Source organism: Populus trichocarpa, chromosome 8 (assembly GCF_000002775.5).
Source record: "Populus trichocarpa isolate Nisqually-1 chromosome 8, P.trichocarpa_v4.1, whole genome shotgun sequence".
NCBI classification, from domain to species: domain Eukaryota; kingdom Viridiplantae; phylum Streptophyta; class Magnoliopsida; order Malpighiales; family Salicaceae; genus Populus; species Populus trichocarpa.
The window spans coordinates 8,542,866-8,568,809 of NC_037292.2; the positions used below are offsets into that span (position 1 = coordinate 8,542,866).

The 25,944-nt window shown below is 34.5% G+C and overlaps 3 protein-coding genes and 1 non-coding gene across 6 annotated transcripts; 2 read left to right on the top strand and 2 right to left on the bottom strand.

Annotated features, from left to right (window-relative positions):
* Positions 1-694: 694 nt before the first annotated feature.
* On the bottom strand, positions 695-6,327 carry LOC7482885 (SEC12-like protein 2). Of its 3 annotated transcripts, none has more exons than XM_052455522.1 (10): positions 5,955-6,326; positions 5,737-5,831; positions 3,917-4,067; positions 2,828-2,919; positions 2,629-2,728; positions 2,248-2,323; positions 2,043-2,163; positions 1,832-1,948; positions 1,657-1,721; positions 695-1,002 (listed from the first exon to the last, which is right to left on the bottom strand). In XM_052455522.1, the coding sequence occupies exons 1-10, from the start codon at positions 6,234-6,236 to the stop codon at positions 908-910; spliced, it is 1,194 nt and encodes a 397-aa protein (XP_052311482.1). In that variant the 5' UTR covers positions 6,237-6,326; the 3' UTR covers positions 695-907. The 3 variants fall into 3 exon arrangements, with proteins under 3 accessions (XP_052311482.1, XP_024461866.2, XP_052311483.1); XM_024606098.2 differs by having other exon boundaries at positions 695-1,008; XM_052455523.1 differs by lacking the exon at positions 695-1,002 and adding an exon at positions 1,109-1,505 and having other exon boundaries at positions 1,590-1,721; positions 5,955-6,327.
* A 2,325-nt stretch (positions 6,328-8,652) lies between these two features.
* On the bottom strand, positions 8,653-14,202 carry LOC7488404 (probable sulfate transporter 3.3). Its single transcript, XM_006379701.3, has 13 exons — positions 13,686-14,202; positions 13,534-13,582; positions 13,224-13,431; positions 12,968-13,139; positions 12,418-12,483; positions 11,491-11,604; positions 11,294-11,410; positions 10,500-10,626; positions 10,105-10,391; positions 9,731-9,921; positions 9,525-9,610; positions 9,139-9,215; positions 8,653-9,041 (listed from the first exon to the last, which is right to left on the bottom strand). Exons 1-13 carry the CDS (start codon positions 13,989-13,991, stop codon positions 8,883-8,885), a joined length of 1,959 nt encoding a protein of 652 aa, XP_006379763.1. The 5' UTR covers positions 13,992-14,202; the 3' UTR covers positions 8,653-8,882.
* Positions 14,203-19,696: 5,494 nt separating this feature from the next.
* On the top strand, positions 19,697-19,778 carry TRNAS-AGA (transfer RNA serine (anticodon AGA)). The gene has a single exon. It is a non-coding gene; the product is annotated as a tRNA-Ser (tRNA).
* A 1,032-nt stretch (positions 19,779-20,810) lies between these two features.
* LOC7488405 (10 kDa chaperonin, mitochondrial) lies at positions 20,811-21,751 on the top strand. Its single transcript, XM_002311468.4, has 3 exons — positions 20,811-21,087; positions 21,197-21,336; positions 21,449-21,751. The coding sequence occupies exons 1-3, from the start codon at positions 20,983-20,985 to the stop codon at positions 21,495-21,497; spliced, it is 294 nt and encodes a 97-aa protein (XP_002311504.1). The 5' UTR covers positions 20,811-20,982; the 3' UTR covers positions 21,498-21,751.
* The last annotated feature ends 4,193 nt before the right edge of the window (positions 21,752-25,944 follow it).

Sequence of the window (25,944 nt, forward strand, 5' to 3'; positions counted from 1 at the left end):
ATATATACACTCAATTTATCCTAAAATTAGCTTTTGTTTATTTCAGCCGCTATTCACCTAAAATTCGATCCAGATCAAATTATGAATCACGAATTAAGAAGTCAATTTTTTTAAAAAATAAAAATTAAGTGCAACCATGCAAGTGGCAGTTAGATTGATAATACATTGCAATCATTAGTTTTCTTGAGACTTTGAATTGAAAAATATAAAAGAATAAGCTGCCAGTTGCAAAGGAAGGTAATATATATATGCCAAGTCTCGACCCAGATGCACGGAACTTTGCCCATAGAGAAATCCTAAGCGCACAAACAACATGCAACAACGGTCAACACCACGTGCCTTCCTATGGTGCAACAAAGAACCTCACCAACTGCCGCTGATCGCTGCAACTCCACCAGGTCATCGCCCGATCCCGATCCACGTGATGGCGGAAACGTCTACATCCCTCCATCTGTTGATCTAATAATAGCGACAGATAAAATATTCCTACAACCAAGTCTGAAACACATTCACGGTTCAAACCTTCATGTTTTGCTCTGTCAGCATGGCCTGATAGTGGGATTTTAATGAAAGATCCACAGTAATTATTAACACGAGATTATCTTAGAAAATATGAAGATATATCACCAACAACAATTTGTTATAAGAAAAATAACAGCGACATAATAATTCGGTTAGTGAAAACACTGCAAGATTTGGGGAACAATCACCACGATAAAAGCCAACCACAAGCAACAAGTAATTTTAGGGCCACAGTTCAAGTGGCATTATTATAAGTAAAAAGATTACATTCTCAAAACCAAAACCAGGTTGACATTATTGTACCGTGATAGCCTCTGGCCTCTCATTTACAGCTTCTATTCCATAAATAAGGGTGCAATTTACATTAATTTAGTGCTAACAACATCTAGCCAAGAAACGGAAGAACTCCTTCATTCTTCAAGAAGTATACAACAATTGCCATTATAATGATGAATATAATGATCCGCAAGCTTGATCCTCCTCCAGCTAAACAAGAAACAAAAGAAAGTTCCTTGATAAGAAATGAGAGAACTAGTATGCCTTTTGTTGTGAAAATAGTAGAGCAATAAGTCAAGAAAAAGGGAAATGGTTTCCAGTCAATACAACCTTTTTTTAAACCAACAAATTTCTCTATGCATAATCCATCACACTTCACATATCAAACTAATTTCCACCGAAGGTCAATTGAATGCCTGACTTTTCAAAAACCTTAGGAGCATTATCTGCTTCTGTTTTGAATGTAGTTCCTTGTCTTTCCATGTCCAACATTCTAGTTTTCTCTAAACAATCCTTGATAGTAAAATACTCCAGGCATTGGGCTAATTCTTGGTGAATTACCACTAACTTGTAACCATAAATAATGTGAAGAGTAAGTTTTGACACGATGATACTAGCACATAAAAGTCATCACAGAAAAGTCCCCCAATATTTGGCAGCATGCAATTTACTTTCTGAGTTCACATTCCACTCATACCAAATACTTAGTTCACCATACTATTTGGGCAGTCATATTGTGATTGCCCTAAATCAAAGTCATGGAGAGATTTTAGTCTCTGACTAGTTACCAGGTCCATAAGGCAGCCATTGCAGAGCCACCAATGACAGGAAGAAAAATCTGAATATCAATGTACATACCACATTTCTTGTCCTCAACTAGTGTCACCCTTGCACTTGAGTCCATAGATGCAGAGACCAAAGCCCTGTATTCCAAATAACACATGCTCAACTGCCAATTGTCATCCCTAGATGAAAATGACCCAAATAAAATGTTGATCTAAGTGTACATGGAGACACAATGGTGTTTTCTAACCTTGAATCATGAGAGAATGTCAATGCTGTTACTATGCCAAGATGTGCTTTCCTAATCATTGTTTGAATACACATATTGGTTGAATTTATAAGCATCACATCTCCTTGAGCCGTGCCTCTGTCAATCAAACACAGGAGATTAGAATATATTTTAGCATTAAGTGCTTGCTATTGAGCTCAAGGACCTCAAATAAACGGTTGAGATTCTGTACATTGCAAGAAACTTTCCATCAGGTGAGATGTTAAAGGAAGAAACTGGTTCACGGAATACATGCTTTGAGCTCACTCTCTTCCATGAGCTTGCGTTCCATGTCACGATACTTGAACCTTTGTCTATGTAAAACAATATTTATGATGATTAACATGGAACAAAAATATCAAAGGGAGCACAAAATACTTGGCTTTCATAATATTCACCTGTAATTGCCGCAACATACAGAACCTGAGTCTGATCACTAATTTGAGAAAATCTGCAGGAGGCAAAAAATTCATCCTGGAAGTACAACACAATAAATCCAATTAGCTCAACACTCATTTGATAGAAACATAATATATATTAGAAGTGCCAGCCATGAATTGCAAGACCATAAGTAACCTAGATTAATTGAGTTACGGGTTCCCTGAAATCTACTTTCTATTAATTTGACCGATATGATTTTGTTGGTACCCAAATGAATTCAATAACAACAATAAATATCAGCACAAAGGTATTAACCTCTTTGACATTAAGTGAGGGTCAAAGCAGTTTGCTAGTAGAAAAGGAATTCAGTCAAGAACTAATCATTGTTTACAACTTACGTTTTCCTTTGATAAAGAGGCAACAGCCATTGATGAAGTTACATCCCAGACTCTACCAGGGCCACGACCTCCCAATGAAACGAGAAATTTTCCATCAGGGCTGCAACGCAATTAAGCTAATCAAAATAAATAAATTCTTCATGCTAACATCTCTACTTCAGAAATAGAACATCTAATTTTTCCTAATATTACTGCCAACCTGAAACACAGGTCCTTCAGGGACGCATGGGCTTGAGCCTCGTTGAAAATAATTTCCATGCTAGGCCACTTGAAAACCCTTAAATTGCCATCCTGTACCACACCAAAATCAAAGCATCATATAGCATATTATCTTTAAAAAAAGGATCCCTGCTCTCTTCAATATCATTATAACTAAAAATAAAGGCCTGGTTATGGAAATTTCAATACTTCGATTGGTAGGTAAATGGCCAAGAGGCAGGTCCTACAATCTGACATTAAAAGATAGAGTGGAGGAACATAACTTAATCATCACAAACTATATCTACAAACCGTTCATCTAATAATAAAATAGTTAGAAGCTGGAATGCAACCATCAGAAAACAGTGAAAGATAAGGAAGAGAAAAATTTGACCCAGAAACTTGCATCTTTCATGCAACTTTCATTTGGTCATATAAACATGCAGTCAGGTGTTCTGTATGGGAGCCACTTAAAATGTGTTCTGTCCACCAGCCCAGGACTGTAGCATCTCGGCTATAAAATGTACTTTTTCCTTGTCCTTTTAACTTAAGAGTTATATAACTTGTTTCGCACCCCTGTTTTCATCCTTCCCTCTCTTTTACTGATGGAATAGACAGACACCATAGAAACAAGGGGGGGGAATCATGGATGCCCTCTAGTTCTAATCTTGAAGGGAAGCCAAAAACCCAGTTATTAGTCCACTGCGTGCCATAACCTTTATGTTAGACAGTAGGTGTTGATGCTGCATTCCTCTTCAGCCAATTTGGTTCAGAAAATCCCTACCAGGCCTTTTATCAGTCTTATATAGATTATCAATGCCTACAGACAGTTTTATCTTTTTATAAAAACAAGGAAGAAAAGAGTTATTAGCAGATTCTCAAGTTGCTGGACTGGGTTGGAGATAAACGAGTTTGATTCTTTTAATCCTTTCCTTTCTACATGCAGAATCCAAACAGGAAAAGGAAAACAAAAACAAAACAAGGCAATATCTTTTAAGCATGTTTCCTTGTGTTTAGAATGCTTTTTTGCTTAATGTCATGCAGCGATTACAATTAAATTAACAGAAGGGAATGCAAAGAATCTCTCTACCTCTCCGCCAACAGCAAGCACAGAGCTGTCACTGTTAAAGACCAATGCTAATTGCTGTCCAACATCTTCCAATTGTGTCAATACTTTTTCAGACGATTTAAGGCCCAATTTATGGTCTTCATTGTCCTCGACTTCATCCCACTCAAAAAATCTGCGCAAGGAAGACGTAATAGCAAATTGATTATCCTTTTTTTGGTACCAGTAAGGATGGAAAAATTCTTAAGAGTTAGGCACAATGGCTGTGATGTGTATTGAAAAAATCAGAGAGTAAAATAAACACAAACAGCAGCTGCACTGCATTCAAAACAAATAATTAATGAAATTTTTGAAATGCTCTTGACTGGATAAGGATTGCCTGGTATGCAGTATATATAACCTCTAAAAATCATTCAAAGCAATTGGAGAAGATTCTTCTTGTAAACTAACTTGTTTTATCACCTCCACAAACATAAAAGATAGCTAGCAGCATACTAATTCTTATGCTAGTACAAAAACACTACCCTCTCTAAGCATTTTAAAACACAGCAATTTAATCTAGCCATAACACAACCCACAAGAAAATTATAGCTGCTAAACCAACTCCAGCCAATACATAATGTAACAGTAAATGATTGATAATCTCATCAACTGCTTTAACAAACCCCAAGTAACCTCCAATGCATTCCCATCATGGACCTCCAAACATGAGCTTATTAAACCTTCGTTTTTATCCACCTCGAGCTCAAGGATTTTGGTCTTAAGAGGTGATTACCACGAAAATAATTACTGCCAGATCAAGAAAGAATTCCTCCTTTCTACAACCCCCATCAAATCCAACAACACAAGAGAAATCATTTCTAACTTTTTCTGTAACTTTCCAAGCACCTATTCCATTCAGACCCTTTGCTTTCTTAGACATCCACTCTCTTTGATCCACACATCATATTGAATGCTTTCTGTGAAATGAACTTTCACGCTGATATACCATGAAGAGCTTTCTTAAAAAAAACAAGCAAATTAAACCCCAAACCAACCACTTCTAAAAGGTTTTTGTCTTAACCCATTTCTCTGGGTGAACAGCCTTGGATTTTTCCCATATCAAACTCTTTATGACCTCAAATCAACAAGCAAAGAACAGGGCAAGGGAAGCTGTGACACTAAGTATAACTATAAGAAGGGTTGCTTTCAAGCAGTCATCAGTTGGCAAATCCACGTCCACATAAGAACTATAGGTTATGCCGCATTTGAAAGTAGATAACATGTTCTGCACCTTTAGATGCATCTTTCAAAAGAAATTGTGTAAAGCACCAATGCTTCTAGCTCTCGTCATCTTTCATGTAAATCCAACCTCTATACAATCACTCTTCAAATTACATTGACTCTTCTTCATTCCCTAATTACACCAACTCACCTGTGCTAGAGTAAATTTATGTTTGCCTAGTGCCATCTGTGCTACTTTCCATAGCATCCCCCTTACAGGTCCTAACTCAATATTCTCATTTCTCATTTCTCATTCCATCAGGAATCATAGACAAAGGATTCGGAGCCAAAGTGGGAGGGATGAAGGATACTAATGGTGGTGTATGAAAATCTCTTGAAACCCAGCACTTAATGCAGCCTTTCAGAAAATCAGTAGCGTCACTGGTAGATTGCCATTTATAAAAATAAAATAAAAATGAAAGCAATAAGCTCAAAAGCCTTAAACTAGAACAAAAATAAAAGGAAAGTACTAAATTGGCAACCTTATAACTAAATATTTTCTTTTCAACAGCAAAAACATAACTAAATATTTTCTTTTCGACAGCTAAAGCAGAAATTAAAAACAAAAAGAAAGTGAGTACCGGCAACTATTCGGCAATGCACAAATAAGTCCGTCTCCACCGGGGTGAACCACCATTCTATAGGGCAAATCAGAACCAAGATTAAGCTTAGCTACCTGAAACACAGCACTGAAATAAATACATTTACAATGAAATTACCAAATCCAATTTCGATCACCTATCGATAATTGAAAAGATAATTAAACATGATAAACAGATGCGAATTTTTATCTACGTACGGGCTGAGGAGAGAGAGAATTGGAGGAGAAATCGAAACGGGAGAGAAGGACAGCGTTGGGGATGCCGCTGCGGCCTTCACCGCCACCACCGGCCAAAATGACATAGTATTCATAGGAAGAAGCAGAGGCGTGGGTGATCTCCTCCCTGTCCTTGTCCTGTTCATGTTGTTTAGAGGAATCGTGGTCCTCGTGACGGAATTGAAGCGGAAGCCAAGCAGCTGAATATAGAGGGACGCCGTATTTTTGCAGGGCTGGAGGATCTGTCCCTTTCTTCTTTCCCATTGGAATTCGATAGAAGGAATTTCTTCACAGTGTGTCGTTAACGATGGTTGTGAATCAGATCCAGCTGTTAGGAGCGATCTAAATAAAATAAAAAGTAAGCAAGATTATTAAGTATAAAATAAAAGGCTATCATGGAATTTGTAAAAAAACATTGTTTTTTTAATTTTTTTTTTGCGGTAATTTATTTTTAATTCGAGATTAATTGATTTTAATTTTTTTATGAAAGTATAAAATTAAAAGAAGAGAAACTAAAATGATAAAAAGGCTGTAGCATCCCATAAGTTTTATAGAAGATATATTTTGGTCTTTAAATTTAAAAAATAATACAAATTATATAATTTTAGTATATCAATATTTTTAATTTAATTTTAATATAAAAATTTATTTTTATTATTTTTTTAGTTCCTACTTGAGAGAGAGAAAAAATAGGTTGTCAGATTTCTGCGGTAGAAAAGAAACAAGTCGTTGATATCGATTTAGGCCACCAAAATGAACAATATTATGTCAAATGGTTCCGTTTGATGAGGGGAGTTCATATTAGGTGTTTTTTTTTTACCATTAAAGTTCATAAAAAAACAAATTTGAGCACGGGTTAATTTTTTATTTTGGGTTAGTTTTAGTTTTTGGGATATTTTTTGGGTTTTTTTGAGGTCATATATAGATTTATTACGGTTACTACTATATTTTTATAAGTGTTTTGGGTTAAAATGGATTGAAAATAAGTTTTTTGGTAAAAACATTTAAGTCTTGATTTTCCGGCCACCACAGTGGCTGGAATTTGAATAAATCAGACGATGTATTATCTGTTTTTTTTCCAAAAAAACCCAATTACATACAAAGAATAGTACAGTCGCGCGGGCCATAACAAAATGAACCAAGCAGGCTAGCTTAGCCTTTGCTTCTTCTTTTTTCCTAATTTTTAAAAAAAATTAATGGTTTTTTATGGTTTTTTCTCTTTTTTTTTTAATTTATATTTAGATAAGTATCATTTATCTTTTTAATTCTGTTTAGAGAGCCTCTTTTAAATAACGATTATTTTTTTAGTTATGTATTTAAATTCAAATAGTTTTTTCTGATTTATCTATAATTTTTTTTAATCTTTTGTATGGATGGACTTTATTTTTTAAAATAAAAAAAATTATTTTCAAATAATATTTCTAACATGTGCATCCTTGCATGATATGCTTTCCTTCCTTTTTATTTTATTCAATCAAATTAAATTGCGTTTCTATTACTAATATCGTTTGCTTAAATAAAAAAAATTATTTTAATAAAAAAATTTAGCAAATACAATAGGATAAATTTCTTGTTTTTCAAGATTAAATATCTTGATCTACACCTCTCTCTTAATTTTTCAAGTTTTATTTTTAGGTATCGTTAATAACTTTTTATTTATTATTTGCATACATAGTTCTCAATTTATTTATTTACATGTATGCATAATTTTTTTATTTAAACTTAAAATTTTTAAATTAGAGAAATGTGTTGAAAAAACCCGCATATATAATTTTTTTATAGAAAATAAAAATATCTGACCCATCTTATTTTTGTAAAAAAATGATTTTTTTTAAAATTAATGATTATTTTTAGTTTTGTATCGTTTTGATATATTGATATCAAAAATAATTTTTAAAAAAAATATTATTTTAATATATTTATTAGAGAAAAACATTTTGAAAAATAATCATTGCAATAATTATATATATATTGGTGCAGTGCATTGGAAAGTCTCTATATTTCTTCATATTACCATCATCCTACCAATAGGAGTTAATCCCTTAACGTGTCTCTCTTTTCTTTTCTTTTCTTTTTTTCCAATGCACCGCACCAATTAGGTGTAGATGATGGGAATTTTTTCTTTAAAAATAAATTATTTTAGCTGTTGTTGGTTGCTAAGCAAATGGTCGAGCACCTGTGGATACAACAAACTTTGTTAAAAGAAATCCACGTTTTAATGCCTGATAGGATCTCGAAGAATTAATCCTGTATAATAGCCTGGGTACCTTGGAGAAACAATGGCGTATTGTATGTATGGTCTCTATATATGCTATAAAATAAGCAACTAGCATACTACTTTGAAAAAAGAAGAAAGACATGTTCTGTCAGAAAAAGAAGAACAGGGAGAAATTTGGGGGTGAGCACGACTTTAAAGTCACCTCACTGTTGGAAAATAAGAAGACAGTAACGTTGAGAAGATAGCATTGTTAAGATTGATATTAGAGGGGGATGGGAATTGTCCTATAATAGAACCCTTTTTTATGAATTTTTTGGAACCAATTCTTCCGTAGAATTCAATTGAAAGCATGTACTGAGCTGTATTCCTTTTTCCAGCCTCATTATGATACATGTGCTGGTTTGCCTAGTTTCTGGCAAACTCCCGCTTGATCAAGCTGATGCATGAATGCAGTGTCAAATGTTTTCAAAACTTGAGTTCCAGATAATGCCTGCAGGCTATGGATGCTTGAACTTTTGAAGCATCACTACAGTGTAAGACACATTAGCATATAAGATGCCTAAGAAATACTATATCAAGCATATGCAATCACATTAAAGCTGCTCAACATAAAATGCTTATCTTTGCACTACTGATACAATTGATGTTTTTCTTTGTCGAATAAGAGATTAATAGTTACAATTCTCTCATTATCACACATTGCTCGATGATTGACCCTTCATTGTTGATGAGAGTGCAGCCACAGCTTCTCCAACTGTCAAATAAAGGGTGTCAGGCCCCATGATATCACGGGCATCATCGGCCCTTAGCAATTTTTCCAACACTTCCCCCACGGGATTCACCAACACAAGCTGCAATGTCAATCATAAAACAAAGTATTATCCGCAGGAGCAACTAAAAGGCAAGACAATTGAAAAGGAACAGGCAATTTAGATGCCATGCACTTGCCTCGACTCCCTTATTCTCCACTGCTTTCTTTAAATCCTTAAAGAGTGAGACTCCGCTTGTGTCGATGGCGCTGACAGCTGAAACAAGTACAGAGAGTATTTCTATTATGATTTTTTACATGGTGGATAATCTGCCATGCTTCATTGCAATTATGATTTAATGAGTTAATGTAGTCAATCAGAGCAGGAAATGGTTTAATGTCAACTCCACCAATATAAGCTCTAAAAAAATCAGCTACCCTAATCTCAGATGCGCAAGTTGTAACTTATAATTATCTATAAAGCTTATAGTTGGAAAGAAGAACAAGGAAGAAACCAAGATTTTCTGTTTCTAGACTGTTTCTAGATAACTTGTTAATTTCTGCAAAATGGTAGCAGTGAACTTACCTGACAGGTCTAGGATCAGAAAACGAATGCTTGACTGTTTCTTTATGTCTTCTTCGGTTTCATATTCATTTATCCATCTCACAATCCTATTACATATTTAAAGGAAAGTTACCCTCAAAAAAAGAAAAAATAATTAAAGGAGAATTATTAGAGTCGTGATGGGAAGTGCAAGTACGCTTTATGAGCTACTGAATGCACAAACAAACCTTTCTTTGAGGTAGGTTGTATTAGCAAAGTTGATTGGAGCTTCAATGCTTAAAATGAGGAAACCAGGGATCCTCGTAGCATCCTTGTAGTGATGAAGATTACGGAATATATCCGTCCCAGGTATGTTTCCCAAAATCAGAGTCTTTGGCCTTGTAACTTGAAGAAGGATCTTGAAAATTGATATTGCTACCTGTTCATCAACAGCATCATGGTTGTTTTGTATCATGAATAAACATGGAAGGAACGAAGGCTTTCGCTTAATGCATACAAACGGCTTAAAAGTTAAATCCTGATTAACAAGTCATTCCTGCTTACCTTTTCAAGCCTATACAGGTTTAGTTCCAGTAACATTATCTAAAAGCTGAAAACTCACCGCAATGGCAAGACCGTCCTGTACAGAGATAAAAATAACACCAAAGAATGCGCACAGCATCACTACAAAATCAAATTTGTCGATCTTCCATATCTGGCAGGCAGCTGGGAAGTCTATGAGGCCAATTACTGCTGTTACTATGATGGCACCCAACACAACATTTGGTGTGTATTGGAATAGAGGCATTAGGAAGAGGAGTGTCACCATAACTGTCACTGACATTACAACGTTAGAAACTGCTGTTTTGGCTCCTGCGTTGTGATTGACGGCGGACCGAGAGAAAGCGCCTGAAATTCAAAGTTTTGTTAAGAATACTATATATGCGTGTCTTATATATGTTTCAGGCACTTAACAGCATGGCAGAAAAGAAAGCCTAATAGAGTAAATGTTAGGACCTGTTGTAACATAACAGGAAGTGGCGGAGCCAATTACATTCATTAATCCAATTGCCATCATTTCCTTGTTACCGTCAACCTGGTAGTTTTTTAAAGCAGCAAAAGTCCTTCCCACTGCTATGCCTTCCTGTTTGAAATAAAGTTGAGCATGAGTAAATGCACGCTAACTCTTCTGTCTAACAGATGCCATAAGTTCAAGACACTATTTGAAGGTCATGTTGTAGATTTGTGGTTATGATACTAAAAGTTCGCAACCTGCTACCTCGATATTTTCATTCATCAAATGTTACAAAACTCGACTTTTATTACAGCAAATAATACTTGATCAGTCAATGAAAATATGTTACAGGCCAGTCATCCTCATAGGAATTCTGATAATGATTCCCTCGCATTAACAACACGTTTCATTAAGTTTACTCAAACAGAAATTAAAGAAGTTTCGGTCAATGAAAAAAAAGAAGATTTGAAAAGAAGCTGTCTTTCAAGAGTCATGCACTGTGTAAACACCAATAGTTACTGAACTTGAAACTTCAGGTCATCAACCAATCTGCCTAGAAAGCTTGGTTTAAACACAAATTGGTCCATGTATTGTTAGCCCATGAAACTGGCAGTAGCTTCCAGATATTGTAGCTATTATTCCAGAACATGTGAAATACAATTGCAATGCAGACCAGCTCTATCCCCATTCCCCTGATCGTTCTTTCAAGTTCAAAAAATACAGATTCCTTCTAAACCGCATAAATGCTACTGAATGTATGAAAAATAATTGCAAGACAAGTAAAACAAGAACTTACAGTGAGGGAAATAATGCCAGTAACAAGGCCGGTTTTAATAACCAGTCCAAGGTTGCTTCCATGAAAATGCAACATGTTCCATGAGGGAGGATTTAGCCCTTCTTGCAACTTACCAATCTAAAAATAACAGAAAGGTCCAATGATAAGCAACATCTTCCATGAAGGGGTAATATATTTGCGTGGGACCTAAAACTTACAACACTGATCCCATGATGCTGTGCCTTGAATGCAAAAACCAGGATAGTAGATAGGATCACAGACACAAGAGGGGCTCCAGCTGAAACCCAAAACAGCTTTGGTTTTCTCATGCTCTGTGAGGCACACGTTACCATGTAAAAATTCAAACATCTATCACTGTAACAAAGAGAAGGTACTGGAATATTTACTGTTTTCTTCCTCTCTTTTTTTATCATATCAGAACATGTACTGGAATATTTACTTAAGATAAGCCATTCTATGGTTTTGAGTTTTCAAAATCTTAGAAATCATAATTTGCAAAGGAGCTGGTTTGTGCTGAAAAACATTAGGCCCATCCATAGATTCCGGCCTATTATCTAGTCCATAGGATGTGCCGAAACAGACCTAAACCAAGCCCATTTAAACAATCAAAGAAAAAAAAAATAGCGTCTCGTGTTTCATTTCTTTCACTAGTTTATATTTAAATTGTCACGAACTTTAATTTTTAATGGAATGACGCCACCGCTATGACGGTAAAGAGTATCTGAATGCTTTTCTACCAAAAAGGAGGGAAAAAAAGAGAGTATCTGGATACCATATCTCACTGTATAAGAATTAAGAAAGACACTCTGCTGCCTGTAATGAAATGAACTAATATGACCGGTATACAGTGGCGAGAGGCCAGAGAGGGTGTATGATCTTATGGTCATAAGAGAAGATACGAGGGTGCATCTATTCTAGCAGAAAAGAACGACTCCAATCAATGATAAAAGAGGGGGGCAAAACCAGGGAATATAGACAATAAAACCGTCTCTGCAATAAATATTTTTGGAAAAATAGAAACAGAAAGTGATTCTCACGGCGGTTTCAAGTACTTGTTAACAGTAAATACTATGCATTTAATAATATGTTACTTCAAGACAAGGAGAGTGGAAAGAATGACATACGACGTGTCTAGCCAGTAGAAGGAACACAAGGAAGCAAAACCCCATCAGTATCGTTTGCCATGACCACTGCACAAACATCATCTATATGGTCAGAATTATCCACTCTAATTTGTAGTACGGTACTAGGAGTATCAAATAATTAGCTGGGATTTTGTCAAGTTAGACATCTTTTTGTAGTTTTTTTGTAGTTAACGTAAATTGCCCTCGGCTACATAATGGGATGGTCCTTCCCGTACTTTTTAGAGTTTGAATCTGAAACCTTCAGATGATTATTACGCTTTAACCATTGTACTGTCTGGCATGGTCTAGCTTTATGTAGTGATAAATATTGAATGGGGAGCTGAAATAGGGAAAAGCTTTGGCTAATTTAGCAGCTTGAACAATAACTCTCCCATCTAAGGTTGTTGTTAAGTGGATTGATTATGCTATAATTATAATTTCGATTGGTAGAATAGTGGGAACCTCACCTTGCATAAATTAGGAGGGGGTTCAACTTCTTTAATTAATTATATATGCTTGTGTTTTGGTGAGGGGTAAACTAACCAATTACCTCGTTGATATTGTGGAAAGCAGAGCTCAAAACAGGAACGAGTCCCATTTGTTTGGTGAAATGAGTGATTCCAAGGAGGCTTTTTAGTTGTTGGAGAGAGACTATGACAGCAGCTCCAGCCATGAATCCAATTAGAATTGCCTTGGAAAGAAAATCGATGATGAAACCAAGCCTGCAGCCATTCAGGCCAACACAGAATCAGCACTTTCAGTTGAAAATTAAGAGGAAAAATAGGAAAGAAGGCAAGAAAACTTACCTTAACAATCCTAACGAAGCCTGGAAGAGGCCAGCAAAGAAAGTCGAAGAAAAGGCTAGTTGAAGAAACAAGAGAGGGTCATTGATAGGAGATACTTCTTGCCTAAGCATTGATCCCAGTATAAGAGAAGCAATAGAAACTGGTCCTACAGCAAGGTCCCTGGAGCTTCCAAGAACAGCATACACAAGAGGAGGAACAAAGCTAGAATCTGCATTTTTTTGTTTCAAGAAAAAGAAAATTCAATCAAGCAGTATTGTATATAAATAGTAAGATGAAAAAAACAAAGTAATCAGAACTATATTTTACTCACAGAGACCCACTATGGGAGGTAGACTTGCAAGCTTAGCATAACTGATGCCCTAAAAAGATGATTACACAGAAGGATCAACTTAATGGATAAAGATGTTTTATAATTACAATCTTGTTCAAGATTTAGGAGAAAAAAAATATTTGGTTGCTGACCTGTGGAATGGCTAAGCTGGCAATGGTAAGGCCGGAAACAATATCAGACTTGAAAAGCTTGAAGCTGTAATTAGGACCCCATTGAAGAATGGGAAAGACATACTGAGCTGCAAGTATCCATTTCGTGCCCAATGGCTGTCTTTTGAATTGCAGCAGAGGGTCATCAGGGAAGAAGGTCTCTTTAAGTCTACTCTTGAGCTTCTGTATGGTGCTCCTATGGGGTGGTGGGACAACCTTGTGCACCTCCATAGGTGTTATTTCCAGGCAATTATCAGGTTGCATGTTATTGCTGGCGTTAGGCTCCATGGCATGGAGAGGGTTTTTGTTTTCTTGATGTGGTTTGTTTGAGCAATGCCTCTACTTTTATATGAGTGTGCACCCTATCAATCAAATTTCTCTAGACCGCTAGCAAACAAAGTACCTGTCTCCAAGACAGAAAGAAAAGCTATGGAGAGGAGAGAGAGGTCGGCTCTTGACGAGAGCCTTATCAAACAAGCATTCTCTGATTGAGCCCGCTAACTCTTTTTGCTTCTTACAGAGATGCGCGCATTTATCATTTACATGTTAAAACAGGAGGATTATATTAGAATTTAATAAATAAATAAGAATTATCATTCAAATTGTTAGAATCCCTATGAACGGTCCGCATATGTTCCGAATTTCTAATCCTAAAGGGTCATAACGAAAGGCTGGATGAAATATGTGTGCACGAAAAGTTCATTTCTTTAATTATTGGGAAACTGCATTTCCATTTATAAAAGGAAATGAAGAGATGACAACTGATCACAGGGTGCTAAATAAGTTCTGGTACCGTTCATTAACATTCTGGTTGTAAGATTAATGGAAGGCAGTCAAGCTATTGGCACATGTATATAGCTGTCATATACACACATTTCTGAAGGAATTTTACCATAATTATACCATGATGAAGTTTAGATTACCGTCATGAAAGAGGCTAATGCTACTAAAACTTTATCCTAAGCATGCCAATAATTAACCAACCCCGTATTGGAGTCTATGGTTGATTATTAGTGTTGCTTCAGACCACTACGATTTGAGGTAATGTTCTAGGTTTATAATCTCGTTTCATTTATATTCAATGTGCTTGAGTTCAACAAGTTTGATCAATCATAGCTTTGAAATAATAACTTTAAAGTCATATTCTACCATCTTTTCTTCCTTTAATTTGCGATCAAAACTTAAATCCCAGCCTACCAGATTTGTGTCTTGAATTTATATCAGTTTACTTATTTAAATTAACCGTCCTTGTCTGGCAAGGTGATGGCAAATGTGGGTTTCCGAAGTTGGAATATTCCGAGGAATATGCTGCCTCCCCCGGTCTTCAGTTTTATTTTCGTTTCAGAGACGGCGCGCTTCTCTATAAGATGGTTATGGATTTTATGAGGATGGTTACAAGTCTTTAATACAGTACAGAGATGGGTATCCAAAATGAGAGTCAGTGTGCATTCTGTACCACTTAGACCCGAGTTGCCAGTTGCCACAGATGTTGCTGTACATTACACAAAAAAATGACCCGTTTCTAGTTTTCTTTATCCCCTCCCCTCCCTGTATTTGCACAAGTTCTGAGAATTGAAACTAAAAACCTCGTCGAATCTTGAATAGACAATCCATGCTTAACTCTTGCGTTTATGAAAATTTTTTAGTCATATTAAGTTTTGATTTACACGATAAATTTACTCTGAACACTTTTTGCTGCTGTTCGTGGTCCTAATGGAATTTAGCTGCAAAATCTTTAAGGCCATCTTGTTGTTGGGATGGCTTGTTAGCCACCGCTCCTGCATTTTTTTACACGGCCACGGCAACGGCAACGGCAACTGGAATGCCAAACACACAACACTGTACAAGAACAGGTGCTCTACGGTATGAAAGAAATCCCATCATTCCAAGGCCAAGCTGAAAAGATTATAGAAATAAATAAATAAAAAATCAACATGCAAATGATACCAGCAGGCAAAAATCCAACGCGGAAGTGGCTATTTATGTCACGGAGTAGGGAATCTTCATACAGTTAATTACTCAATGGATCAGCATACTATATTTGTCCCGCTTTTTTTTTCACAGCTCATGCCATATTTGTTTTGTCACAGGAGAGGTGTACAGTGCAGCATCAGCTGAACAAATGCTGGTCAAAGGTAATCACACTGAATTGTTATTTGGTAATGTGATTTAAGGGTTTTTTTACAATCTTTTTTAATCTTTTTTAATTGAAAATGCATTAATCTTATTTCTTTATATATATATTTTTAAAAAAAATTGGCATTAATCCATTAAAATAATTTTAAAAATAATAATTTAATATTTTTCCAAGAAAAAACAAATTAAAAAATACTTTTAAAAACACGTTAAATTACAAAAACACACCTCCATATCACAATCAGGCAAGAAATACTATTCATAGGTTAATAGGCTGATATAAGTGGGGTTCAGGTTTCACTTGAGAATCCAATGAGCATAGTTAGTCCACTTGTTTATGTTTAATGCTTGAGCTTTTCTATACTGGTATATTGATTATTATTAGCTAGTATGTGAAAACATCACAAGTGGCCATTTGGACCCACCAAAAAGTGGTTTGACCTTTCCGAACCAGCCATGCAAGGGAAGTCCCGCACTAACTGCCAAAGTATAATTATAACTAGCACCATTATTTGCAGAGTTCATAGAATGGCCACTTTTGAACCATAACTGTGACAAGAGATAAGCTCGGCTTTGGATATCCAAATCCTCATCAAATCTACTCTTTTATTTTCCCATACTTCGAGGTTCTCCCGCACTTACTTTCTTGTTCGAACTCGAGAATTATAGGGTTTTAAGGAAATAAAAGGATAGAATAGAAGAAGAGATTGGAGCAGAAAAGGAGGTAATCATTTGTTGTAGAAAGGAATGACAACGCGAGACACAAAGTTAAGGTGCAAGTAAACGAATAACTAATCACGAGCTTTGTTTGAGGTGCTTATCTTCTTTGTTCTTGCATCTATCTGAATGAAGCGTGAACTCAGCTCAGGCGACGGGCCATTTATCTTTGAATGATTACAGTATTTTTGGGATGATTAGGTTTTCTTTGAATGATTTAAAGTTTATTATAAATATATATTATGTAACATTGTTTTAGTGAAAATAAAACTCTTCGCTACTATGAATATAATTATATTACTTTTATGTTTTTTCTAGTTTTTTTTAATTACGGTACTGTTCATCAATAATTGTAGGTTTTTCACAACAAATATCTACCTAAAATGGGATCATGGTCAGTGCACTTACATTTTAGATTGTGTGCGATGATCGTGGATTTGTATGATTATGATGTTTATATAGATGTTCAGGGTCACGCAATTATCAATAATTTACGAGGCTGGTATAATAATCATCAAATCGCATAATTGCTAAATGCCCAAATAGCTTTAGAATAAATTTTAATTTGACAGTAGATTCGTGACTTAACAGGCAATCATGTCTTGCTCTTCCCGAAACATTATAGGTGAGATTTCTCATTTCTAACTAAAAATAAGAAATTGGTTTTTTACAGAGACAGAGGAAGTGAAGAAAGTGAAAGATTCAAGCTGCCAATGTGCAGTCTAAGGTCCCAATTAAAGACTTCATAATTTCACAATTGGCAACAAGCTTAGTTATTGCCCGGTCATCCTTGAACCAAAGCTCAAAAAAAAAAACAGAGAGAGACTGTTCGTTCGGCTGGTGCAAAAACCATTCAAACCCCACTGTATCGCAATGATATGTGGCATAATCTGAATTCGAGTGCTGAAAGAAATGGCATGTGTTAACAACATGGGCTGCAAGTTCTTTTGTTCTCTAGTTCTGTAACCTTTGATCAGAATTCAATCGCCACTATCTGAAAAATGCCTTCTTTCCTCTTGCAACGTGTTCTAATAGTGAAAATTCATCAAGTCTCCCATTAACCGAAAACAAAACAAAGAAATTTCCGACCACTCGATTGTTAGGAGAGGGACCTATAAAGAAATGAATATTCAGTGAAGCCTGTGTGAAATGGACAGCCACTTAAAAGATTCAACAGAATAGATCACCACCATTATCGCTGCTGCAGTTCTATCATTAACACACATACCATAAAGAAAATTTCCAGACCATGCATCATTGCACCAACTTGTTGGAGCTCATACGAAGGCATGAAAGACATGTCTTAATTTCTTCTCGACCACCACCAGTCATTTGTTAACTAGCAGAAAAGATCTTTCGCACCCAGTTCTACTTTTTCAAATATAGTTGACATTGCAAGGACATTGTTTTGTTTCCCTTTCTTCTTTCATATTCCATCATCCATCACTTTGCCCTCCGAAAGCATATGACATGTCTTTGCTGTTTCCAGAGGTTTTCAATATCGAATTAAAGAAAAATACTACTTTATATATAGGGACAGGACCATAGCATTTTATAAAAGATTGTGCTTTGCTGCCTTTATTTTCATACATGGATTCCTGTTCCACGAATTCCTCCACAGGATATCATTGGGAAAAGAGTTCTACACGTCTCCATAGCCCAACATCAACAGCAAGAAGGTCCGATAGCGACTGAGGTTATCCGCGCGCGCACATTATTTTTTAGGAAGGTCGAGAAAAAAATTGTTATTTTTATTAGGCAACAATTTATGAAACTATAGTTGGTTTTGTTAAAATAATTAATATTAAACGTAAAAAAGAGATTAGAATTCTAAATATTTTGTATATTATGAGTGTTTAGTTTTAACCTAAATACAAATAAAGTATATATATATTAAACTAAAAGTATTATTCTAATTTTAATAAATAAAACTACATTAATATTATTTAACAGGTTTAAATTTAAAGACTATCTAAGTAATTTAAAAACGGGGTGTTATGATGTGTTGTAATCAATAAATAAATAAATAAATATATATATATATATATATATATATATATATATATATATATTTATTGATTACAACACATCATAACACCCCATATATATATATATATATATATATATATATTTTGATGGGATGAATAGAACAATGATGAAAGAAATAAAAAAAAAATTCGAAAGATACAGTGAGGAAAAGGAAGACCAGACTAAAACTGAAAAATGGATTCTTAGCAGTTAGGAATTCCAACATGGAAATTGTTGAGAGCCCTGAAAAAATTAACCACCAGATTGTATTCTTCGTGCGAGGAATAACGATGGAGCTTAATATTCAACCTACTCTGCCTTATAAATCAGGGATTGTCTTCCTCGTGCATGTCCCTGAAGAAAAAAAATTAATAAGTTAATAAAACCCTTTTTCCCTTAGAATTCACACACACACACACACGTATATAGGTCTTTTTATCATAAAAAAAAGTACTCCCAATATTAACATCAAAAGGAGAATTAATTTCGAAAATCTATAAAAAAGATAAAAACTTTAAAGAAAAGAAAAGGGAAAATGGAGAACCCATAAAACAGAAAAGGGCGACGAAAAAAAATCGGAATAAAACAAACGAAAGAGGAAAAAGAAAAACATAACTATTCTAAGCTCTCGTCAAGTATACTAGACTAATTCATTGGAATTTCCTCTGAGGTTTCTTTCAAATCCCCAGCCTTTCAAATTCAATTTAAATTGATGGAGTTAGCATATTGTAGCTAAATCTAAAAGTTATTTTAAAATTTAAGTTTTAAAAATAAATCAAACTCCATTCTTACTCTTAAAATTTAAATTTAAATAAATCAAACTTCATTCTTATACAAGAATATAGCACATGTTCTTTTTACTTGTCAAGTTTGTATAAGAAAAAAACACTTATTCTATAGTAGGAATGAAGTTTGAATTAATTAATTTATTTTTTAAAAAAAAAAAGTTGAGATATCATATATGACTTGATACCCCGTGTTATTTTCCTACTGTTATTTCCCCAAATTTGTATCTACAATTCTACTTCGCAAAAAAAAAAAAATCTTATTAAATATTTTACACCGCATGTTTGTATAATTAATAATTCCTACTGCCATATGAAGACCATCGCGTGGGCGTGCCGGAGTGGTTATCGGGCATGACTAGAAATCATGTGGGCTCTGCCCGCGCAGGTTCGAATCCTGCCGCTCACGTTTTGTTTTTGTCTCATTATTTTCTACTCTCTCTTTTGCCCTCATTCTGAGCATCGTATTTCACTATCTCTTCAGAAATTAAGAGCGGGTTAATAGTGGAAATCATCCCAGTATTTTTAATTTCTTCTAAAATCGATCTCCATGTATTTAATTTTCTCAACATGGACCTTATATTCACCATTCCATTAATGAATCAGAGCCGCCCATATCAATTGAAAAGGAGTCAAACCAGCATTTTATTCAATTAAAATAAAGAAAGATATAAGAACCTCCATCATGATTTTTTTTCATTCCTAGAAGAATACTTTTTCATCGAGTCCACGATATCTTCGAGAAGTATCAAACTCAGCTATACATGTACAAGCCTGTAAGGACAAATACCTAGTACAAGTGATTTTCTTGGGATTTCTCGAAAAAAATGACATATCATGTTTATGAAATCTAAATCAATTGGGCATCAAAGACTAGCATTTCATCCCTGTAAGTTAGTGTGTGATTATAAGGTTTTTTCTCTAAAATCATTGGTTATTTTATATGGTGAACTTTATTTTGTGAAATACTTTAACTGTTGATCTCAAATTAATACTTTGTATTTCACGAAAATGATCCATCATGGAGCTTGAAACATGATAAAATACAACTCCAATTTTTTAAATTAAAAAAATATAATCGCAAAAACCTTTTTTGACTTAGAAACCAACATGTATCTCAAAAGAATCGAGGACCAAAAACTTACTTGGAAAAAAAATATTAAAAACAGAAGGATCAGAATAATTTTTCGAAAAGTAAAGAGTAAAAAATGAAAATCAGTGAAAATCTATTTTCGATGCACATCGCGGCGGGTATGGATTTTGGGGGGTGATTCTTTAACGCATGTATGCTGGGCCGAGTACAGGGCACTGCATTTTTAAGTGGGTCGGATTTGGGGTTTGTTTAACGGGCCAGAATCCAGCCCATTTTCATCCCCGCTCCTAACCCATACTTGAAACTGGATACCCATAATGACATGGAGCCCTTCAAGTAAATGCAAAACCCTGATAAAACCCTAGGACCTAAATCTAGAACCTTCCGTTTCTCTCTAGAGAAACTTGATCCCCAATTCCTTCCTCCCCAACGGCAATCCAACCTCTTGTTTTAAAAGGAGAGATCTGCAGCTGCAACTTCACTCTTTCATTTTGCCAGAGTTTCTTAGCAAAAGAAAAGAATGGCAAGGCGCTTGATTCCCACTCTTAACCGCGTCCTGGTGGAGAAAATTATCCCTCCCTCCAAAACCACTGCTGGTATTCTTCTCCCTGAGGCATCCACTAAGGTAATTCATTTACTTTTGGTTCTCCTATATCTCTGTCTGAATGTGTTTCTTTGTTAAATTAAGATTAGAGTTAAACTAAGTGGGTGTGATGAGTTTTGAATGAAAACAGCTTAACTCAGGGAAAGTGATATCTGTGGGTCCTGGGTTGAGGAGCTCTGAAGGGAACACTATCCCTCCAGCTGTGAAGGAAGGTGACACTGTGCTTTTGCCTGAATATGGGGGCACCCAAGTCAAGCTTGGTGAAAAAGAGTATGTATTCATAATGATTTAAAGTTTTGTTTTATGGTTCTTTTTTTTGGTTTGGTTACTAATTTATTTTTGTTGTTGTTGATCCGTGTTGGTGATTTTTTTCCTCTTGCAGGTATGTTTTGTATAGGGACGAAGATATCTTGGGTACTCTTCATGAGTAGAGATTAATTGTTGTCAATTTAATGTATTTTTTGTTTTCCCGGGGTTATGATTGAGGCTTTGGGGTTAATGCACTGCCTGGTTTCTATGGATGTAACTGTTAACAAATTGGGGTTTTTAATTGAACTGATGGTAATATGCTTTGGAATATGAGAATGGCAATTGTTCATCTCTGTTCTTTGCACTACTTTTGGCTTTAATTACTTCGAAACAGAACCGAATGGGAATAAGTACATAACTGATTCAAGTATTGGAATTTCTGGTGTGCTATAGTGTATTTCTTGTGGAAATGGCTAGCTTGGCCATGGAGTGTGACTGGGATTTTTTATGTAGAGTTTGGTGGGCTTGTTGATCTTTTAACTCCGTTGCATGTTGCATGTTGCATGTTCATGTTTATATGTGTATAGAAAATAAACTCATGGTTGAGAATAAATTTTAAATAATTTTATATGAAAAATATATAAAAAATTGAATATTTAGATTAAGTATTTATCTTAATGGTAAAATATTTTACTTAAAGCACAATTAAAATGAATTTACATATTAGAATTGATAATAAAATTAAAATAAGCAGTTCGAATTCACCTAGGATAAATTGATAAATCTTGATTTTTGTATGAGTGGTCGATGAACACTTAAGATTAAGAACTTAAGAATTTTATTGAAACTAGTCGGTCGATTGATTGGATCAATTTGACCTTATTGAACGTTTAATTTGAACTTATTGAACGTTTAAGTTTCTAGTGGAATTATAATGATTGGTTTATATATATATATATATATATATACAGCTTGCTTTTAATTGTAAAGTTAAAAGAAGATTCGAAAATGTATTATATACAAGTTATTATTATAAGCAAAATAATTATAAAATCATTAATTATTAATCATATTTTAATTTATGATATTATAAATTTATATTCTAGCATAGAAGTATTTATTTTTATTTTCACAACACTTAAACACAATTGTGAGTTATAGAGAGATTATAATTTAAATTGTATTGTCCCCTGTACTGTACTAAGAGAGTTGTGAAAAACAAATTATTCATGTAGATTTTCGAGAGTTCGGTAAAAATTCTAGGTACTAGTAATAAAATTTCATCAAGAGAGAAATCTTGAAGATAATCGGATGAGAAAAATTCTTGAATAAATAATTTCTTCGAGTGGTGTATAAAAATAATTGTAGTTTCATTGAGTAGTTATTATATTCTTGAACCTAAACTAGTGAAGAAATACAATTGTAACAACCTTGATTTCTACAAAAAAAAATTCGCGATACATTGAAAATTTTTAGGTAATTTTTTTTTTATAGGTTCCATCAAAATTTCTACTAAAATTTTGGCAGAGTTTCACCTAACTAAAAGGTTTCAAGTTATCGATAAAATCATATTACACTTTCAATTATATTTCACATCCCGATCCAATCATCTTGGATCTCAACCTAACTAATCGTCATTAACATAACACATCTAATTCAATAACATGAGATTTTATCGGTGCCGATATTTCTTACATTGATTAGTCGATCTCGAACAATTGGGTGACTAATGATGTTAGTAAAGATTACTAGTATCGACATGATTACTCCTGGTTAAGTGAAAAAGATAAGTTGATTAATTATTTCAAGTCGAGAATAATTAATGATCAATGAGTTATATTGGTATCGACAACCATTTCGGGTGTGATTAGTTACTCTAAGTAAGGAGGCTAGTGATGTCAATGATTCTTGACATCGGCAACTTTGATGGTAAACCAGATGTGAATAAGATTTGATAAACTATTATGGGGAAGAATATCGGCACGTGAATGTAACTGATTAGTTTAACTCAATACTGAGAGACTAATGATACTAATGAGATTCGTTAGTATTAACAATTATCTTAAAAAAAATAAGAGGAAAAATATTGATTAGTTATTCCAAAAGAATGAGATAAATTAATGATATCAAGAGAGGAATATCTTAGTATCAAGTGAGAATTAATTTATAAGGAGATAGAGTTTGAAAACCGTTGAGTTGTGTTGAGATTTCCAAAATGAGATTATTCTCGACAAATGAGATAGGATATTAGATGTATACTGATAATAGATAGAAAATGTATATTGTAAAAGAGGTTTATACCTTTAAAACAGCAAAGAGGCCACCAGTCCAAAAAAAAGAAAGAAGGAGAGACAATAAAGAAAATTCAGCTAGAAAGAGAAGTGTAGAATTTAGAAGAGCCAATAATGCTCCAGTGGCCCTATCTCTAACATCCACTGTTGGATCATGTTAATTTTGGATTATGTTGTTCTTCTCACAATCTTCTACTAATTGACCAGAGGGATTGGAAAGCACGCAATCCGTTTGACAGAAATCATCATTGACATTTTCCTGGAAAACAAAAGGAAATACACTTGCAGGGAAGTTTTGGTCGCCGGTTCTCTCTCTTCCACCGTTGGATTATGTCAATTTGTTGATATATGGTGTGCCTAGATGTTGCCTTCATTCTGGATGGTGGAGATCGGAAACACACGCTTCGGCAGGGTTTCGTTTATGTTGAACAATAGCTCGTTCATTTTTAGGTTAGTTCAGTAATATTCAGATCTAGGGAGATCTAACCATTGGATCGTTCTGATTTTGTGATATATTGTGCATGATTCTAATATGTATGTTCTGAGTTTTGGGTTCTAAAACAAAAGCTAAGGTGGATGAACTATTGTCTTTTGAATCTATTACTAGTTTCTTAAATTTGGCCAAAACTAACAATAGAGTCAAAAGGCAATAGGACATCCACCTTAGATGTTATTTTAGAATGCAACGGTCAGAATATAGATCTCATAATCATGCACAATACTTCTCAAATTCAGAATGATCCAACGGTTAAATCACCCTAAATCTGAATAAAACCGAGCTAACATGAAAATTAACGAGCTACTGTTCAACATAAACGACACATTTTTGAAGAGGTGTGTTTCCGATCTCCACCGTTCATAATAAAGGCAACATATAGACGCACCATATATCAAAAAATAAACATAATCCAACGGTGGAAGAGAGATAAATCGGCCGGTAACCAAAACTGCCTTGCAGGTGTATTTCCTTTTATCTTCTAGAAAATTGCCGATGATGATTTCTATCAAACAAATATCTTGCCTTCAAATCCCTCCGGTCAGTTAGTAGAGGAGTGTGAGAAGCACAACATATCCAAAACGTAGCACGATCCAACGGTGGATGCCAGAGATATTGCCATCGGAGTATTATTGGCTCCTTCAAATTCTGCACTTCTCTCTCTAGCCGAATTTTCTCTATTGTCTCTCTGTTTTTTTTTGGACTAGTGGCCTCTTTGCTGTTTTAAAGACATATTTTACCTTAATTACAATTTTGTCCCTCATTTATGCTTTTATGTATTTGTTTTATTTTTCATATAAACTATCTGGTTTATTTCTACTTAAATCTCTAGTCTTTACCGAACTCCGATTGAGAAGAGATCTTTAACCAAGGTAGGAAAACATATTAATAGACTTTATGCAAAATTGCATCCCAATCCGATGATTGGATTTAGAGCTCTGCATTCTAATGTAAAATTGGTTAGTTCATGACTTTTCGTCAACAATCTAGATTTTCTTGTTCAATCTTCACATAAAATCATATCAATTATCCTTCTAAACTAGGGGTGAGCAAAAAAACTGAAAAATCAAGAAAACCGAGAAAACCAGAAAAAAATAACTGAAAAAACCGAACCATAAAAAAAAACTGATTAAAATTTTAAAAAAATCGACCGGTTCAGTTCGGTTTATAAGCCAGAAACTGAAAAAACCCAACCGAACCCAAACCGAAAAAAATCCAAAAAAACTGAGACAAAACGAAAAAAACCGAGCCAAACTGAGCCAAACTGGTTTGAACCGATTTTTGTCCTAAAAAACCGAATTGAACCGAAACCGGTCGGTTTGAACCGGTTTCGGTTTTTTTTTTTAAATTTCGGTTTGGTTACTTTTTTTTGATAAAAACCAAACCGAAAATGATCACCCCTATTCTAAACCTTTAAGGGCATTTTATTATTTTAGAATATATTCGTTTTAAAATTTCCATCTTTATTTATGTATTGAGCTTATTACCGTTTCAAAGGAACACTACTAATTTTTAATTGGTAATTGCATCTTCAGTCTTGCCTTTTTCATTGCACTATCCTTTATTATAATTTATTATTTATTGCCTCACTTATTCTTTATAAACATTTTATCATTTTCCTTATATTTTATCCATCAAAACGCTTTAGTAGTTTCTCTATCCTTATGAATTCTAGATCAAAATTCATTTTATGGAGGTCATCCCCTCCATTATATATCATTATTTATCTATTATTTCTTATCGTGGTTTCTATCACTCGTTGAGATCATACCACTTTCAGTCTTACGTTTCAATAAGAGTTTACACATCTGTATATTTAAATTATACATTTCTTAGGTTCCA